General features: G+C 38.9%; 1 protein-coding gene across 3 annotated transcripts in view; it reads right to left on the bottom strand.

The window, feature by feature from the left end:
* Positions 1–19,080, bottom strand: part of DIP2B (disco interacting protein 2 homolog B) — a 229,775-nt gene that overhangs the window by 44,023 nt on the left and 166,672 nt on the right. For all 3 annotated transcript variants that reach the window (XM_019960583.2, XM_019960582.2, XM_019960581.2), the window contains 11 exons: positions 15,797–15,994; positions 14,297–14,388; positions 12,292–12,402; positions 10,608–10,731; positions 9,888–9,997; positions 7,260–7,362; positions 6,041–6,105; positions 3,391–3,484; positions 2,795–2,914; positions 1,222–1,336; positions 390–529 (listed from right to left, as the gene is read on the bottom strand). In XM_019960583.2, the coding sequence (XP_019816142.2) occupies positions 390–529; positions 1,222–1,336; positions 2,795–2,914; positions 3,391–3,484; positions 6,041–6,105; positions 7,260–7,362; positions 9,888–9,997; positions 10,608–10,731; positions 12,292–12,402; positions 14,297–14,388; positions 15,797–15,994 (1,272 nt within the window). The remainder of the gene's footprint in view (positions 1–389; positions 530–1,221; positions 1,337–2,794; positions 2,915–3,390; positions 3,485–6,040; positions 6,106–7,259; positions 7,363–9,887; positions 9,998–10,607; positions 10,732–12,291; positions 12,403–14,296; positions 14,389–15,796; positions 15,995–19,080) is intronic.

The raw sequence follows: 19,080 nt of genomic DNA on the forward strand, positions 1-19,080 counted from the left end.
ATACAATAGATGCAGACTGAAGCTTTTAAAGACTGACATTAAAAATGACTGCAAAGTCTGAAGAAACGGGTTAAATTAATTTACCCTTACACAGATCAAACTCAAACACACAGGAAGCAGAGTACTCTAACTTTCTGTCGGCCCAACATCTTGGTAACTATAGTGAAAACCAGACTACTTTAGTATCACTCTAGTGTTTAGCTACCCATGTGAACAACTGTAACTGAAACATTCACAATTAAATCACCCAATTCTGCTGGAAGGTAAGACTCTTACAAAGAGTCTAAGTATTAAATTTTGGATTCCTGGTTTTGGATCGCATTTCATCAGCCTCCGCTATCTCTAAAGACACATCTTATGAAAAGCAAATGGCGCTCCTGAGAACTCACCCCCAGGCATCACATGGCCCACATCCTGAACAGTCAGTGCTGAATTTTTATCTTCAGTGTTGACCCGTATTACCCCATAGCTCAATCCATTCATGGAGAGAATGGCTCTTCCTGGCAAAGGGGCCCCTGGAACTCCAGGTCTGAAGACAAAATAAACTTATCAAATTTGTCAAATTAAAAGCTATTAAGAGAAAAGTATGAACATGGAAGAAAGAAAAATTTCCTTTGGCTACCACACAAACAAAAATCCTCATTTTTTCTACTAAAAATCTGCCAATACTTGCAAAGCATGGGGGAAAAGTAAAACTTAATTGGTTGTTAAGAATATATTGGCTTGAGGACTTCCCTAGTGGTCCAGTGGTTAAGATTCATGCTCCCAATGCAGGGGGCATAGGTTCAATCCTTGGTCAGGGAACTAGATTCCACTTGCCACAACTGAGACCTTCTGCTGCCAAATAATAAATAAATAAATAGTTTTACTAAAAGAACATATTGGCCTGAGTGTACTACATGTACAGGTAGTATCCACATGTAAGCTATGATCAAGTACATTTCTTGTCTAAGATACTAAGGATTCTGAAGAGAGAAAAAGAACTAAATTCACAAATAGAAGATAAGAACAGCTGAAATAAAATTTCAGTTTCCTAGTTACACTTAGGGCAATAGTAGGAATAATGAATGAGATGCTTCAAACTGCTTTACAAAGTCATCTTCATTTTCAGGCTTATGAAGCAGAAAATTAGACCTCACCCCTTTGTCACCACCCAGTCAACTCTGCACGTTTGATCAGAGATATAACATCCATCAAGAGCACCAACATTCTGAACGATACCTGCGGATTGCGACAGTCATGGCTTCGGCAGAAGTAGCACATGGACAGATGGCCTCAGGTTTCAGACCATGGCTTTGGAACAGACTCAGGAAGGCATCACAGGATGACACAGACCCTGAGGAGTTGAAACAGATGAATGTGAAAGCTTGAAAGTCTGATTTTCATTACTGCAGGAAACTGGAAAGAACAGAAAGCTGACACATCTGTACATCATTTGTGTGAGTGTATGCTCAGTCGTGCCCAACTCTTTGTGACCACATGGACTGTAGCCCACCAGGACCCTGTCCATGAGATTTTTTCCAGGCAAGAAAACTGGAGTGGGTTGCCATTCACTTCTCCGGGGGATCTTCCTGACCCAGGGATTGAAAATGCATTTCCTGCGTCTTCTGCATTGGCAGGCAGATTCTTTACCACTGAGCCACCTGGCAAGCCATTAATTCTGTGCAAGTATTTTACTGCATCTCTGAGGTGGTTGACAGGTTTCAAGGACAAACAAATGCTTGTCCAGCCCATGAAAGGTCACTGACACTATTTAAAGTTACAGCGTGGAATATGGCTGCTCCTACTGAACTGCCCAATCAATAGCAGAGGTGTACTGCAGGCAACAGGCAGCTGGTTTGGAAGTAAGCAACTCTTCCTGAAGCCACTGCTCCATTGTGGCCTGTGCATTACTAATATTCTGGCTCAGCGCCATCCTTTTCGTGTACTCACTAACTTGTTTCTTTTTAAGGTCAGTCCCAGGCTTGTGTTTTATACCAGAATGATCACTGTGACTGCTGACAAAAGTTCACTGATGGCAAAGAACACAGTAGTGTCTGATGCTCCACCTGAGTCTACCCTATGGAGGCTCAGGATGTTTGTGCTTGTTGGGAAAAGGAGGCAACACAGTAAGGTCTCTAAAAAGCTTTTGTGAACTCTTCTGATTTGCTGACAGGGAATTTATATAAAGTCCAGACACTTGGTTATAGTAAGTTATTTCCTCATTGCTCTTTTTAGTTACATGACAGAGAAAGGATCTAAGTGAGTGAGAACAGAGTGCTTTTCAAAGCTTATAGATCCATCAAATGATGAATGACTACATGAAATGTAATATATCTATACAAAGGAATATTTTATGGCAGTATAAAGGAATAAAGTCCAGACATAGGCTACAACATGGAGGGACCTTGAAAATATGCTAAGTGAAAGGAGTTGGTCAGAAAAAACCACATATAGCATGACTACATTTATGTGAAATGTCCAGAAGAGGTAAATATATAGAGACAAGGAGTAGATTAGCAGTTGCCCGGGGCTAAGGGACAGAGGATGGGAAATGGGAAATGACGCCTAATGGGTATGAGGTTTCTTTTGGGGATGATGATGTTCTAAATTCAGGTCAGTGGTGATAGTGTTATAACTCTATGAACATGCTAAAACCACTGAACTGTATTCTAAATGGGTGAGTTTTATGATATGTGAATTCTCTCTCAATACAGATGTTTAAAAACAAAAAAATTGCTTATGGAAAGGGGACGAAAACCTCAACCTACCAAAGGAAAGGCTATTCCCAGATTGACACTCCAGAAATACTCACAAGGATTAGCTCCATCCGTCACAATCAACATCCGGAGGGAACTCAAGCTCACATCTCTTTGGTCCCGATGAGCCATCATAGCCCAGTGCAAGTCTCGGCATTTCACTAGAGCCACCTTGGCTATAAATGCAAAAGGGGTAAAGTTAACACACATGTGCTAAATCTGGTAGATATTAATAAGCTACAGTAAAAACATTTTCATTTGTTTTAGGAATCATGAATTGCACTTAAGAGAAAATAAGAAAGGTCTCAAAGAAATGATGCCAGGTGCTCTGAGGCGGCAGTGACTGACGGACACATGACTACCTTGCTCACAGAGACCTACAGATGGGCCTCGTACACAAGCCAAGGAAGGATCGAACACCAGAGCATCCAATAAATCTAATTCAGGCTCAGATTCACACACAGTCATCTCCGTTCTTCAGAAAGGACACCAACTGAGATGAACGAGACAGCATATCTAATCTTATAGTAACCAAATTCTAAAATCTGTTAAGGTTCCAAGGCATAGAAGTATGTCTCTACGAGACCAATTTGAAAAGCCCTGAAATCTCCAACAGTCACATAATTAAAGCTTAGATGCTATGTGTAACTACCTTTGTGAGCATGTACTCTTTGGACCCAAGAGAGAGGGCAGGTCTTCATAACAGAGTAGGGTACACTAATTGTATGCATCTTATTCATTACATTCTGAAAAGCAAAGAAAGATAAAAGTAATCAATATCTAATACACACTTAGCATTTTAAAACTGAATTGATACTCTGTTAACAATTTTAACCATATTATACTCAAACACTAATGCTCTTTGAAAAAAGTCTAAAATATTAACTATAAAGTTGAAGCCTCCTTTGCTACCTATTCTCAAACCTGATTCCCTCCTCTCCTCCTCAGAGATAATCACTGTTAAGAATCTGCCATGGATCCTTCCATTCATGTTTATAGGTATCTATATGTATATTCTTCCCCACAGAAATAGAAAAGTGTTTTTAACATGAAAGGCAACATACTATACATGTATCTGCCACTTGCCTTTTTTTTTCACTTAAATTGTGTTAGAGCTAAATCTATGCATATTTGTGTAAGTGTTAGTCGCTCAGTCGTGTCTGACTTTGTGACCCCATGGACTGTAGCCTGCCAGGCTCCTCCGTCCATGGGATTCTCTAGGCAAGAATACTGGAGTGGGTTGTCATTTCCTTCTCCAGGGGATCTTCCCAACCCAGGGATCAAATCTGCGTCTCCTGCATTGCAAGCAGATTCTTTACCGTCTGAGCCATGAGGGAAGCCCGAAACATAATGAAATCTACTCTATCAGTGTATGAGATCTATATATGTTTTTAACCCACTGCATAGTATTTCATAGTATGACTATACCAAGTTTACTTAGGTATTTCCCTATTGTTGACAAACTTTTTACAATCACAAACAACGTTTCAAGGAACATATTTATACTCATTTCCCTAGCACGTGCACAAGTGTTTCTCTAGGGTAGGTACCGAAAAGTTGTACCACTGAGTCACAGGATGTGTGCTTTTTAAACCGAACAGACAACTGCCAACTGCCCTCCAACCCTGTAAGCGCCTTCCTTCAACATGCTTATGCAAGCATAAGCACATACTACATACCACAAAGGGCTGGGTCTTCCAAAGCAGGAAAGCAAAGTTTACCTGTCACTTACAGGAGATCCTGCCTAGACCTGTTAGGTGTTTGGGTAGATAGAACTGAACAATCTGAGAGGGTCATGCAATTTGGTGTCTCTCCTGCCGAACACACCCAGGACTCCCGTCCCCAAAGAGATCCAGCCTTGGTACTGAGACTGGCCATTGTGTGCACCACCTAAGCAGTCCAAAGACACCAAAATACCATTGCAAACCTCTTTTTCCTCCCTCCCCCAAGTTTCTAGTTATGGTGACAAACTTGGATTTCAGGGGAAGAATGGTGTTTATAACCAGTTCTTCACACATGTCCCTATCTTGCTCTGTGTATCACAGAGAGAAGATCCTAACTCCTCACAAGGGTTTCTTAATTCTGATTTAAAAAAAGGGGGGTAGGGGAATGGGAAGGACTTCAGAGAAGAGCTAGAAAGCATGTATGGCTCAAGGAATAAGGCTTTTACTAATCTGAGGGATCCTGGGAGAAAAGGGAAACACTCTTCTTCCCTGGGCTTCATTTCCTACTCTTTCTTAGTCTCCTGCAATGTGTGAGGAAGTTGGACAAGATACTCTCAAAGGTCCTGAGGGTCCTGTGTCTCTTCTCTCCTCCCTCCTAATCAAAATGCTCCATAAGAAACTTTTCCCACTTGAAATGCCTCCCTCCATTTTCACCCTCCCAAAAATCTCTATATGACTATGCTGCTGCTGCTAAGTCACTTCAGTCATGTCCGACTCTGTGTGACCCCATAGACGGCAGCCCACCAGGCTCCCCCGTCCCCGGGATTCTCCAGGCAAGAACACTGGAGTGGGTTGCCATTTCCTTCTCCAATGCATGAAAGTGAGAAGTGAAAGTGAAGTTACTCAGCCGTGTGCAACTCTTAGCGACCCCATGGACTGCAGCCTACCAGGCTCCTCCGTCCATGGGATTTTCCAGGCAAGAGTACTGGAGTGGGGTGCCATTGCCTTCTCTGCTATATCACTATATTCTACTCATTTCTCAGTCCAATTCAACTGTTACCTCTTTCATAAAAATTGAGGCCGTAGCTGGGAGGAAGTCACCTTTTTCTAACTCCCTTCACATGGTACCTGTTCCTCTCCTGTGGAAAGGAGACTGATCTACCTTGTTTACAATATTCCTTCATTGCAACATGGACTCATTCAAGCATTCTGTCTAACAGAAAGTTAGGTATTATTAACCATAGCTTCAAAGTCCTAGATATATTTAGGTAATCTTTTCTTCAGAAAAGAGAAGAGGTAACTCAAACAGAGTTCTTTGAAAAACATATAGTCACAGATAGAATATTTTAAGCTTTGAGCTATCATATTAGATATTTAAAAAATTTTGGATCCTAAGTTCCTCTACATACTATTACATGAAGGGTATGACCAACCACACAATGAAGAAAAAACAGAATTACATTCTCCTTTAAAAAAAAAATTACCATTCGTATCACAAAATTAAATTTCCCTGGAAAATACTACTGATCTTTCGGCAGCTTAAATTTCATACAGACACGGTGAGATGCTGTGGTTTCACAGTACACACAATGATCTGAATCATAAGTACAATCAAGCTCTTGATTCCGTGTAGCTTACCGCAAACATGCCGTGCCACAGCCCAGCATCCTTCTTAAAGTCTAGAACATTTACCACTGTTTCTCCTGTAACAGGAAAAAAACATAAGGAAATTATCTTTAGTTTAAGTAGCAAAATTCTGTCACTTGCCTCTATTAAACAACCGACTTTATACTTTTAAAAAGCCACTAAAAGCTCTAAGGGTCTTCTGATCACATGAGGGTCCCCTCAAACTGGCTGGGGAAGTGATCATAGGGTGACATGGTCACAGATGACACAATGAATTTGGAATTCCTTGACTTAGGCACTGTCTTTGAGATAATAATTTTTTCCAAATTATATAAGGATCACATGTTTGTTTCAGAAGTTTCACAAGCATATGTAGAAAATTATACTTCCTAGAGAAAATAAAAAATGGCGGTATATGTATAAATCTATATATCGTATCTATATGCATGCACATATGCTTCTAAGCTTATATACTTGTATAGAAATAGATATCTGACAACAAAATTGGCATAAACTGCTCTGTATCTGATTTGTTTCCACTTAATGATATACTGAAACAATCTTTAAGAACCTGAGTTTTGAAACCTCAGATTATAACCCAGTATATGACTATATGATAATTCAATCAACTCCTTTTGATATTTTGATTGATTTTATTACATATATATATACTTTTTAACCAAACAAGAATGTGGCTGTATAATGCTGCCATAAGGAGCATGTATTAACTTGTTTCATTCTATGAAAAATAAATAAAACACTAAAAGAATTAATATTGTGAAGAACATTCTAAGGGGAATCATCATTATGCGATATCTATCAACACGTCTAAAGTCCAACAATCCAGAATACATTTTGTGTTTTAATCTGTACTTTTTGGTAGCAGAATTTCTTTGATTCTAACTCCAAACTTACAGCTGGTGACAGCTCTATATGCATGGGGAGAGGAAGGTACCTGACATTCCACAGCTAATAAACACATGGATTTAATTAGCTCTCTATTTCTGTACTCTAGAAATCATTCTTTACATATTTGGTTTGCCCAGAATTTTCGTTCCTTTAAATTACAGCATATTTGTGAAAAAGAAGAAAGCAAAAGCGAGCCAAGAATGTGTCTTAGAACATTTCCCTCTGAATGCGGTCATTAACTGGAGTCCAGTCACCGGGCAGAGGGCTCGCAGTCACAGAGATCTGAGCTCACAGTGCAGCCAGTCACGGGGTGAAGTCTGACCTTCAGAATAATTGCAGGCCTGGGACAGAGCTTGGCAGTGAGACAGCATTGCAAGGCGGGACACTGTAACTCCCATTACACTCCCTTCTTTGCTTGTTTTATACTAGGAGAAAAAAACCACAGAAAACAAAAACACAAGAAACAATAAAATGGGTTATTTCAAATGACAAAACTAGAATCCATAAATGAGACCTAGAAAAACCATGACAATGGGCTGAATTTAACACTTCATATAAATATCTGAGAGTAGGCAACTGGGCCTAAAACTTCAATCACACAAAGACAGAACTAGGGAATGACAAAGCTCAACAAAAGCAGGTGTGAAAAATTCTTCAAAGTTTAATTAGTTAATTAGTTAATCAGCGTGAAGTGGCTGCTAAAGCAGAGGAAACAAACAAGTGACTCGGGCTGCATTAACAGAAGCACAGCATCAAATACACAGCAAGCAGAGCCAAAGGCATGTTAGTCTATCAGCGGCTCCTGGCAGGGAGGGGAGCCTGGGAAACGGCCTATTCACGCCTCCAGACCAATCAGCTGTAATTTCGCTTTTACCTCGAAGCTGCTCGATCCTCCTCAAGTTGCTTTTTACCAAAATCAGTCACTTTTTATTTTATTGTTAAATCAAAAGCATATATTGCACACTTCACTGTATCAGACCTTTCTGTAATTTCTGACACCTTTCTTGACACTTTGTCCTTTCTTGGTTTTTGTGATAATCCTCTTTCCTGTTCAACATTCTCTCTCTCCCTTCCCTTCACTCTCTCTGCTCATCCTTTGAATGCTGGCATTCCCTGAAAGTCCTGTTCTTCCTCCTCTTTTTTCACTTAAAAAAAATTTATTTATTTATTTTTGGTTGCACTGGGTCTTCGTTGCTGTGCACCGGCTTTCTCTAGTTGCAGAGAGTGTGAGTTACTCTCTAGTCGCAGTGTGTGGGCTTCTCTTGCGAGTTACTCTCTAGTCGCAGTGCGGGCTTCTCTTGTTGCACAGCACAGGCTCTAGGTGCACAGGCTTCAGTGGCGGCAGCACACAGGCTCAGCAGTTGCGGCACGTGGGCTCAGCAGCTGCAGCTTTGGGCTTTAGAGCACAGGCTCAGTAGTTGTGGCATATGGGTTTAGATGTTCAACAGCATGTGGAATCTTCCCAGACCAGGGACTGAACCCAGGTTCCCTGCACTGGCAAGCAGACTCTCATCCACTGTATCACCAGGGAAGCCCTCTTTTCACTTCTATCCATCAGGGTACCACACTCCTGATGACTCTCAATTCTCTATCTCCAGCTCAGACCTCTTTCCAGAGATTCAGACTTGGAGGGTCAATTCTTCACCGTGACTGACCCATAGTCCCATGAAACCCAATGTAACCAACACCACCTCTCCACCCCTCACCCATGAAAACTTTTCTTGCCATCACTTAAAAAAAAAATTAATATATTTATTAGGCTGCACCAGTATTAGCTGCGGCACACAGGATCTTCGATCTTTGCTGTGACATGTGGAATCTCTAGTTGTGGCATGTAAACTCTTAGTTGCGGCATACACTGGGAGAGTGGAATCTTAGCCACCAGACCAGCAAGGAAGTCCCTCTTGCTGTACTTTCTATAAGGACACTTGAAACCCACTAGCAATGTCCTACGGATAATAAGAGGATTCCAATGAAAACTGCAAGTTCTTTCAGAACAGCAGAAGCTTGGAAATGTATAGGACAGTAGTTCTACATGCAGGTGGATTCTTTACCAACTGAGCTATCAAGGAAGCCAGGGCTCACGGTTGGGGGCATTTTTTCCCAAAATCTTTTTTTTTTTAAATAATTTATGGATGTTTATTCATTAATTTAGCAAACAGCTGTTGAACATTTACTAACACTGTCTCAAGCAAGATGCAGAGTACTTGAGGGCACAATTTTTAGAGTGCAACAGACGGGAATCTGAGTTCCAGCTCTGTCATTTTTGAGTCAAAGTTTTTAGACAAACGTTTGGCTGGTGACTCAAGTTAGTTTGAGTCTTAGTCTTCTTAGCTACTAAGCAGGTTTACTAACAGCCCCCTCACCCCACCACCTCACAGGGTACTTGTGAGGACTGACTGAGATACTGCATTTAAAGCACTTGGCCTGGTGCCTGGTATGCAGTAGGTCTTAATCTCTCAACTGGATTATGTCATCAATCAATCACGCAACCACAATAACCTTCAATACCAAACACTCCAGCCATCTGTTTCTTCTTGCTCTTCATCTGTTAAATTTGTTCTTTTCAAGCACAGCTATTTTTCCTCCTCATTTCTTCAGTCTCTCACTTCCCCCCTCACCCCTACCACTCCCATCCCCAAAGCAGCAGAGAAATACCTCCACTAGTAAATCATTTATTAAACCTCTGAACTTCTTAAAGTCTTCTGTAACCTTCTTACACGACAAGGGTCAATTTCTTTGTTGTCATTCTCATGAATAGGTAGTTATGCTCAAAATAATTGGGACAGAAGGGCCATTGGAAAGCATCTTATGGGGCAAAAGATGGCAATCTAACAAACCAAGGGGACCTGCTAACATTAAAACTGCAAAAAGTTAGTTTTAAATTTTATGGGACCTCAACCAAAGCCAAAGGAAAAGCCAGAATGTATGTCCCAGACTTGGGACTTACCTCAATGTATGCTGGCTCTGTGCTAGCAGGTGAGATGAGGGGCTGCCAGTCCTTAGGTGGCTTTGAAAGGTACTTGGAATCTGTTACAACCCATTTGAGCCGGGGCCAACCTAAACCAAACCCAAAATAAAAATTGAATTGCCTAAGCCATCAGAAAAGGAATTCACAATGAATTGGCCATTTTAAATATCAAGAGATCAAATCAAGATCATTTTATAACCAAGAAAATACCTCATTTAGTGTTTAGTGATAAATCATCAGGCATTTATACCTTCTTTCAAAAGCACAACCGTTCCATATGCTAACACCAGGCCTTGACATTACCTCAACAACTGGGAGGTCCATTTGGCAGTGGAAGTCCACTGAGGTTAGTGGTCTATCCTCTGTCTCTACATGTAGCATTTAGTTTTAGTGAACAGAGTGGTAGCTTTTCCAACCATCAGCATAAAGGTTAAGAGTGTGGGCTGTGGAATCAGACAGATTTGGGTTCAAATCGCTGCTCTGCCATATATTAGCTGTGACTTTGGGCAAGTTACTTAACCTCTCTGTGTCTCAGTTTCCTCACCTGTAAAATGGGGATAATAATGGTACCTACTTCATAAGACTGTGAGAATTAAATAAGAAAATATGTTAAATACTTAGCTACTATTAAATTAAAACACTAATTAAAGCACTCAGCATTAGTTTTTAACTGATAAATCAGGTGCAAATATTACCAACCTTTAAATTGTACGATTTCTCCATTCTGAGTTTTTGGCAATCCCTTTAGACAAACCTCACTGGTAAGAGCTAAGGCAATACCACAGCTTCCTAGCAAGAAGCCAATCTGCTGCCCCCCAGCATCCTGTGGAGAAAAGATAATGAACATGGTAGGGGAGCGAACGTGAGCATACCCAAGCCCAAAATCTGACACTTAGTAATGCTCTGGCACTTGTGCAATACATTCATGAAATCCCCCTGATATCTGGCAACTGTCAAAATCTAGTGACAATATGTTCTTCCAAATAACTGCTACAGCACAATGATTTCCTGAGTGCAAACCATGTTTCATTAATCTGACGCTGCTAACGATGAATTCCACCAGCCAAATGTGGCCATTTTACTCAAAGGTCAGCAATGCTCCTCTTCTAAATTAATCTCAGGAAATGAAATAAAAGTGAACATGGTTAAGTTGTCCTGACCTAGCCATAACCTCAAATCCAAAAAGAAAGCAATTCAGGTCAGAACAAAATAAATAATGTAAATGGACACCAAATGTCCAAATTTACAATGAAAGTAAATGGACAATTATACCCAAGTTCATATACTTCTTCTTATTCTATTTTAAAGGAGGTAGATTTAAGCCTTACAACAGCAGTAGAGAAATAAAACCAAAAGATACAGCCTAAAGCACTTCCATTAAAATGTCATCTTAAAAGTATCATTATGAAACCACATAAACACTGCCAACTTAATAATTTAAGAACAACCCTATGATTTCCTGACCAATCTAAAGATATTTTCTTCTATCAACCAGAGTTTCAGGGATGCTACTCATTTTGTTTTTTATTCCTTTCAGAAAAAAAATTCTTTTCTTGTAAATCTACAGTTTCCACCATATTTGTCTTTACCATCAACTCTCAATAATAAACTGCATGAGAAAATTAAAGTCAAACAGCTCATGGAGAAATCACTTGGTAAAACTTTGACATTTGCTACATATGCTTCATTTTAGTAGGGCTGATGTGTTGCCAAAGTAAATTCTATATCCCAGAGTAGTAACACAACATCACTGCATCACACTTGGACTTAATAGAAATCTTAGATGTTAAGGAAAATGCTCGTATAGAAAGATTCCACCTACTATAAATGTGGATTACTTACAGTCTCTGAAGCAAGAGTGGGACTCTCTATAAAAGCTAATTGTTGAAAAGTCAAGTATGTCCCCATAATTTTTAAGTGGTATATATATATATACTATAAAAATTCTATCTTAGTTGGAAACAGGTTATTTTCATGAAACTTGAAAATATTCATAAATAAATTTTCTACAACTTCCCTGTTTCTAGAAAGTGAAGTTAAGTACTTAGGAAAATGGTCAGACTGTTTTAAGTGTTCTGTGGTGTGTCCTTAGACGCTCAGTCATATCTGACTCTTTGGGACCCCATGGACTGTAGCCCACCAGGCTCCTCTGTCCATGGGATTCTCCAGGCAAGAATACTGGGGTAGGTTGCCATGCCCTCCTCCACAGAATCTTCCCAACCCAGGGGCTGAACCCAGGTCTCCTGCATTGCAGGCAGATTCCTGACTGTTTGAGCAGCCAGGGAATCCCCTTTTAGTGTTGTAACTGAGTCAACTGATCCAAGAACCTCGATGCCTACCATGTTACATCAGGCTACATTCCTCTTAAATCAAGCAGCATTACCTTTCTGGTAAGAGGTACCTCTATGGGCACTGGAATCACTTCTGCCAGGAGACAACCGTAAAAGGCCACCATAAACATGACCGGATCATTGTTGGGGTAAACCAGGGCTACCTAAAAGGCATAATGACATTTAATAAGAGAGGAATAAAAGCAGACCAATGCTTTCAATGTCTCTAAGTAGTACATTTATATATGATATTTATCATGAAGACAGTAAGTCAAACTATTTAATAGCCTAAAGAAAATTAAGTTATTGAGAAGGATGCACAAATCTAAAAGGATCTGACATTCCTACAATTATACAAGGCACAATTTAGAGACTATAATGTAATTTATCATCATCACCATAAGAAATTTTTCACTTAATTCTATTGGTGATTTAGCAATAAACAACTCACCTTAAGTAGTAAGTTAATTACTTACAAAACCTAAGGTAATTTACTTTAGTGCAGGGCTAAAGCAATAAAATAAATGTGATGAATCTCTCTAGAGAGACGAGCATATTAAAGAATAAGTCTTATTTCTCTCATAGATGAACCTACAAGAATGAAAGAACTCAATTACAACCTTAAGCAAACCTAAGGTTTTTTTTTTTTTGGTCACTCAGTCGTGTCTGACTCTTGGAGACCATATGGACTGCAGCCTGCCAGGCTCCTCTGTCCACGGAATTCTCCAGGCAGTGATACTGGAGTGGGTAGCCATTCCCTTCTCCAGGAGATCTTCCCAACCCAGGAATCAAACCTGGGTCTCTCATATTGCAGGCAGATTCCTTACCATCTGAGCCACCAGGGAATTCCCAAATACTTTTTAACAAATTCACTGCATTAGATCCTTACCAATTTAACCAACACTGCAAGTGTTCTAGCAAGAAGGCATTTGGGAGTTTAAGCATCACTGTAGAAACCTTTATGAATATAAAGTTAATTCACTTAAAAAAGGTAAACAGTGAAACCTCCATAATATGTTCAGACCTGTGATCTCACCTGTAATGCATCACAGGGACAACTAACTCTCCCTAATTTCCTCAAGAGATGCAAAAAGACAGAAGTCATGATCATTGCGGAGCTTGTTACTTGGTTTCGATACTCACAGATTAACATCTGAAACTTAATTATAACACTGGACACCTGTCTTCCCTTCTCTCACTTTCAAATTCTCTTACTCCCAAGATAAGTTTAATTGGGAACCTTCCAGAGTTCTAAAAAGATACTAACTCCAAAAGACATTTAAACAACCCATTTCCTTCCTGCACACAAGTGTCCATGTCATTAGGAAGACACAAAACTACCTTCTTAGGGTTCAGTGAAGATTATGAAATGCTCACATGTCACACTATTAGTAAAAGTCTACTTGAGCTGCCCTTTGCCATGATGCAAATTTTTAAAAGGCTAGTTTAGGAGATTCTGTAATCATGAGCCTACTAAGAAGGATTCTGTTGTGTATGCACTGGGTGTTTTATTCTACAACTCCAAATGAAAAGTAATGCTTGATGATTCAAATACTTTTATTTAGAAAGTGTAAAAAACCTCTAAATACTAAATAAAATTTAATGTCACCTTCATTAAAGAAAAAATAATGATGTAAATTTGCTCCTCCTTAGAAGTAACATAACTCTCATCCCCTGTCTACATAAAACCCCAGAAAACTTGTTTTTAAAGTTTTATGGGGCATTTTTCAAAGAAAAATATCAAAGAATAATCTTGATTGCTACTGTTGTTGTCCAAATATTGAAATATTTATTTACAGAAAGATTTAGGTTTCTCTTTATTTTCACTAGTACCTTAAAACAGTATATTGATTAGGAGCTACACAGAAAGAGACATGTGACTATTTTTCAAACTATAAATGCAAGAATTATAACCTGGGTTGGAACCAAATGATTTTCAATTTCTAAGAATAACAGTTACATAAATTGTGCTGTTGTACATCAAAAAAAGTCCAGAATGTGCATGCTAGAAAACAATAAAACATCACCTCCCTAAAAAAAAAACACAACAACAATTACCCTATCTCCAGGTTTTAATACAGGTTCATTTTTGGTCCCCAGTTTATTAAGCAGTGTATAGGCCAACTTTAAACTTCTGCTCCACAACTTTCCTGGAAAAAGAAAAGAAAATAATCATGTAGAAAAACACAGGTCTGCTTTAATAAGAAGGCACTCAGTTCACTAGCACAATGAATAAGATATCCGTCACCGGCAAACGATACATTAGACAAGCATCACCCTCTACACACAGAGAGGCCTTCCCCACAAAAACTGCTTTACGTTCACTCTAATTTAGGAAAGCCAGTCTTGTCTGCAAGCAAAAAGGAAACCACCAAAAGCTCACTCTAGACAATATTTCATATTCTTCTCTGATGTAATCTATCTGTAGAATAATTTGATGCAAGCTGATCATACTTAAAAGAAAGGAAACAATTTTTTATCACAAGACTGAAAATCAGCAGACCACTTCTTTCTAAGCCTTTTCTGAAGAACCACTTACATATATGGTATTGAATACTTGAAGTAACTGCAAAGCAGAAGTATGACTCAAATGACTGCGTATTCCATACCACTACATTTCAGTGAAATGGAAATTATGTGAAACATGCGGATATATTCACAGATGTTAAATAAACATGTAAAAATCTCACTGCTTTCTTGAAGGGTATATGGATGACATTAACATACAGGTCCTGAGATGAATGCTAAAAACAACGTTAGGGAGGAAAGTCTATTCTTCCCCTTTTCTTGCTCCTTTTCCCAACCACCTTAGAAATTCTTACTTTAGATTATGAAGAAATTGAAAGAGAAATCATTTTACTTTGCACAGGTATGTTAGTTTTATACACAACTCATTCAGAGAGGCATCAAAGGGGAAAACTCATGTCAATCTGTACAATTCTTTAAATAAAACCATTTTTCTTCTCTAAAATAGTCTATATGGAGGTCTGTGGACAATGTTTACTACTTTAGAAGGGAAAGAGGAATCTGTCTGAATAAACTAGAACAAAATTGCACAGCCCAGGTTGAATCCATTCTTCTTGTTATTTAAGAGAAAACATAATAAAAATATTTTTAAAATCTATAAAACTAAATGGAAAAGTACTGATACTCTGATCATTATAGAAGCCTGTGCCTATTATGTGCAAGTGGCAAAATGAAGTAAATGACAAAGATGTGAAAAGTAATCAACTTCAATTTTTAGATAAAACTGATTTTTACCATACACCATTAATCCTGCCCAAATGTCTTCCTAAAATCCTCTCCTGGTATTTAAACATCAGTGAATCTACAAAGTCTCTTTCTTCTTTTAAGTAACAGCTGCTTACAATAGTCACTTTAGCAAAAGAAAATATTTGGCAATAGCTATACTTAGGAGCTTAGGATCCCACTGAAATAGTTTAAAAGATCTACTGAAATACAGTAACCGCTAGATAGCAAGATAAAAAAAAATAAATTACCCATGATAATCTGAAGAGCTTATTAGGAGAAAAGGAAGCTGGACTCATGTAAACTCACCATAAGTAAGAGTGTAAACTGGCTTCCCCGTTACATCCAGTGCGGTCAGACAGGGGCATTTTGCCTGAGTAGTGCCCCAGCGCTGCAGGGCAGACTCCAGAGCAGGGGGCCAGTTACAGATGACTCCTAGTGGTTCTCCCTTCACAGGGGTCATCTGCCGTCCCTCAGGCTTGGGTTGGTTAGGGTCTGGCTGAGGTACTGTACCAAAAAAACACCCCAACAGGTTATATGAACATAAGATCTGAAGTACAAATACCAGCTAACATAACTGAGGTCTCTAATCTTAAAATATTTCCCTTTCCCTTTTTCTGGCTTGAACTCACTGAGAAGAGAAAGGACGTTGTTAGAAACAGTAATCCACAAACTGAGCCTTAATTCATTTCCCCACATAACTGTAAAACCTTATTTAATACATTTTATGCAATAAATCCTGACCCTGACAAAGCAAATCCCCGAATAAACAAAAAAGCACAAAGCATAAATTTGCATTTAGTACTTTTACAATTTTTAGTAAATTTATTTATTTTTTTGGTTGTTGTTTTATTTTTAGTAAACTTGTTTTAAAATCTTTAGTTTGTGTCTAATGTTAGAGAGCCAGGATCTACCTCACCAGGTTATGTTTAATGAAAAACCATGGAACTGTGAGTCAGGAAACCCAAGCTTATATTCACTTTTTACTAGTGTGACCCTGGGCAAAAGGAGTTACCTCAGCCTCCTTTTTCCTCATCTGTAAAATGCAAATATAGTTAACAGGTATACAATAGCGACCTACTGGAATCAGGAAGACAAGGGCCATGAATGACAATGTTCCTTCCATGTCTCCACACCTCTGCGCACATCTCCTATGGCCAACCCCTTGCCTCTTGGTGAATGTGCACTCATCCTTCTTAGGATGTACCTTCCCTGGGAAGCCGCCCGGCCATTCCTTCCTTAGTTCTTCCACACTTCACGTGAGTGCACTCTTATTAAAGCACTGAGGACACTTAAGAGCTTCTATTACTCTAGAGGGTTTTCTCCCTCTTAGATGAGAGTTCCCTGGGAGAAGACATGGTTCTCATTCTTCTCATTGCCTTTAGTGCCTAATATATAATGGTTGGTTAATCGATGTTAACTAAATTGAATGGAACTTGGGGGAGAAAAAAGAAAAGCACTAGGCAATTCCCTGGTGGCCCAGTGTTTAGGACGCAGTGCTTGCACTGCCGGCGCCCCCAATTCTATCCCTGGTGGGAGAAATAAGATCCCCTGTAGTGTGGCAAAAAAAAAAAATTTTTTTAAGCAGTAGATTTATAATAGGGTAAATTCCAGAAACTAGAGGGTGAATAATATTTCATACTTTTTCACAGAGACAAAACTAAAGTCCTCTTAATCTTTTACAATAAACAAGTATTGCTTGAACTTAAAAAAAATTCCTGTATTTTCATAGCAGGAAGGATAATTTACATATGGAACAAAAAGTCAAGTGTTCACTGAATGTCAACTCTGTATGTAAGATGTGATAAACATTGAGAAGATAAATGCTGCATGTATCATCCTTTGAACAAACATCTATTGCTTCTATTATTGTTAGGTACAAGCAGTACAGAGCCCTGCCCTCTAGGAGCATCCAGCGTGCAGTGGGGAAGCACACCTGCACACAGAGCAAAGCACACACGGCCAGTGCATGACAAAGATATGAAGAGAAAGGGCACAAGAGGACCACGCCTCCTAGCTTAGAGGACGAGGGCGCCCACCTGCAGGAGGTAATGCCTGGGCCGAGTCTTAAAGGAAAAGTAGGGATTAGCCAGGTGAACAGGAGATGAGAGAAGGAGCATAGAAGAGAGAATGGATGGAATGAGCAGCAAGTATTAGAAGGGCAAATGAAATATGAAATGAGATGCATGTTAAAGCTCAATCTAATGACAGATTTGGGAAAACTTAAAATGTCTTCACTCATTTTTATACTGATACAAAATTAACAGTTTCACTTTCCAACTCACCACCCTAGGTAAATAACATTTGCATATTCCCAGACCCTAAACCAACTAACTATAAAAATAAACACCGGTGATTCTAAATAAACAGTTTTGTTCTTACAGACAAGCTGTATATATGGTAAGCATAGTTTTGGTCATAAAAGTCTATACATTATTGCCATCCATTAGGCCTCATTGCAGACCCTGGGGCATACTCTTGCAGACTTCCAAAGACATACAGGTATTTTTCTCTTCCAAAGATAACTGTCATTTAAATGAAAAATCATTGCCTATTTAACATTAGTGGGAAGCTGTTAGCTCTATTCAGCCAATGAATGTTGCTCAAGTATGACTCCTACTAGACTTTGATTTTCATTTGCCTTCTGAACACACAGTACTAAAAAGACTGAAGAGGCTATTACTGGCATAGACACTTGAAAATTCAGTTCATCAAGAAAGATGACCATAGTTCAGTGAGTTTAGTGACTCCAAAAGAAAGAGAAATTCATCTTAAGCTCATACATCACGTGGCTTGGTGCTTTCTGCTGCACCAAATGGGCTAAGACTGGGTTGAGTCTACTAACATGCTTAGTTCCCTTAAAGTCTGATGCAATCAAAGTCTGTTCTTCGTCTCAGGACATAAAAATGGACTGCAAAGCTATCAAGGCTCAGTTCTTCAGACAAAGGCTTTTTTTAGATAGATCTATTCATCACCCACCTTTAATAACTATTAATATCAAACGGCCACCTTCTATGCCCCCACATAGTTCCTTCCCAATCCTTCTATTAAATTCTAGATTCATTTTATCCCTAAATATTTTTTAAATTGTTGGGTGAATAAACCACTCATCACTTTCTCGAGGGAGCTTTCCCCAACCATACAGATGAGACCGATTTCTTCCTTTCTCCAAGTTGCCAGTACCAACTGATACATACTTATTGACTAAACTCAGTTTTCGACTGTAGTGTCTGTTTTGTCTAAATTGGAAACAACATGAAGGAAATGACTATATTTTCATGAACCTTTTCCACCATCCACCATGTTAAAACAGATCTATATATGTGCTGACTGACTGATTTAACAAAAATGGTTGGGTTATATATATATAAAAAAAAGCGCAAACTTTTGAGGATGAATTTGACACTACTCTAAGATAATGACAAATATAAATAATTTTTAAAATTATGTGCTTGTTCCTAATTTTAAAAAACTTATTTCCAAGGATAATTCTATGTTCCATAGTTATCTCCTTGTCTTTCCCTCCTCTCCCTCTATTTTTCATCTGAGATTTAAAATATAAATGATAAGGGAAAAAAGATCAGAAAACTATG

The sequence above is a fragment of the Bos indicus genome, chromosome 5, assembly GCF_029378745.1.
Source record: "Bos indicus isolate NIAB-ARS_2022 breed Sahiwal x Tharparkar chromosome 5, NIAB-ARS_B.indTharparkar_mat_pri_1.0, whole genome shotgun sequence".
Classification (NCBI taxonomy): Eukaryota; Metazoa; Chordata; class Mammalia; order Artiodactyla; family Bovidae; genus Bos; species Bos indicus.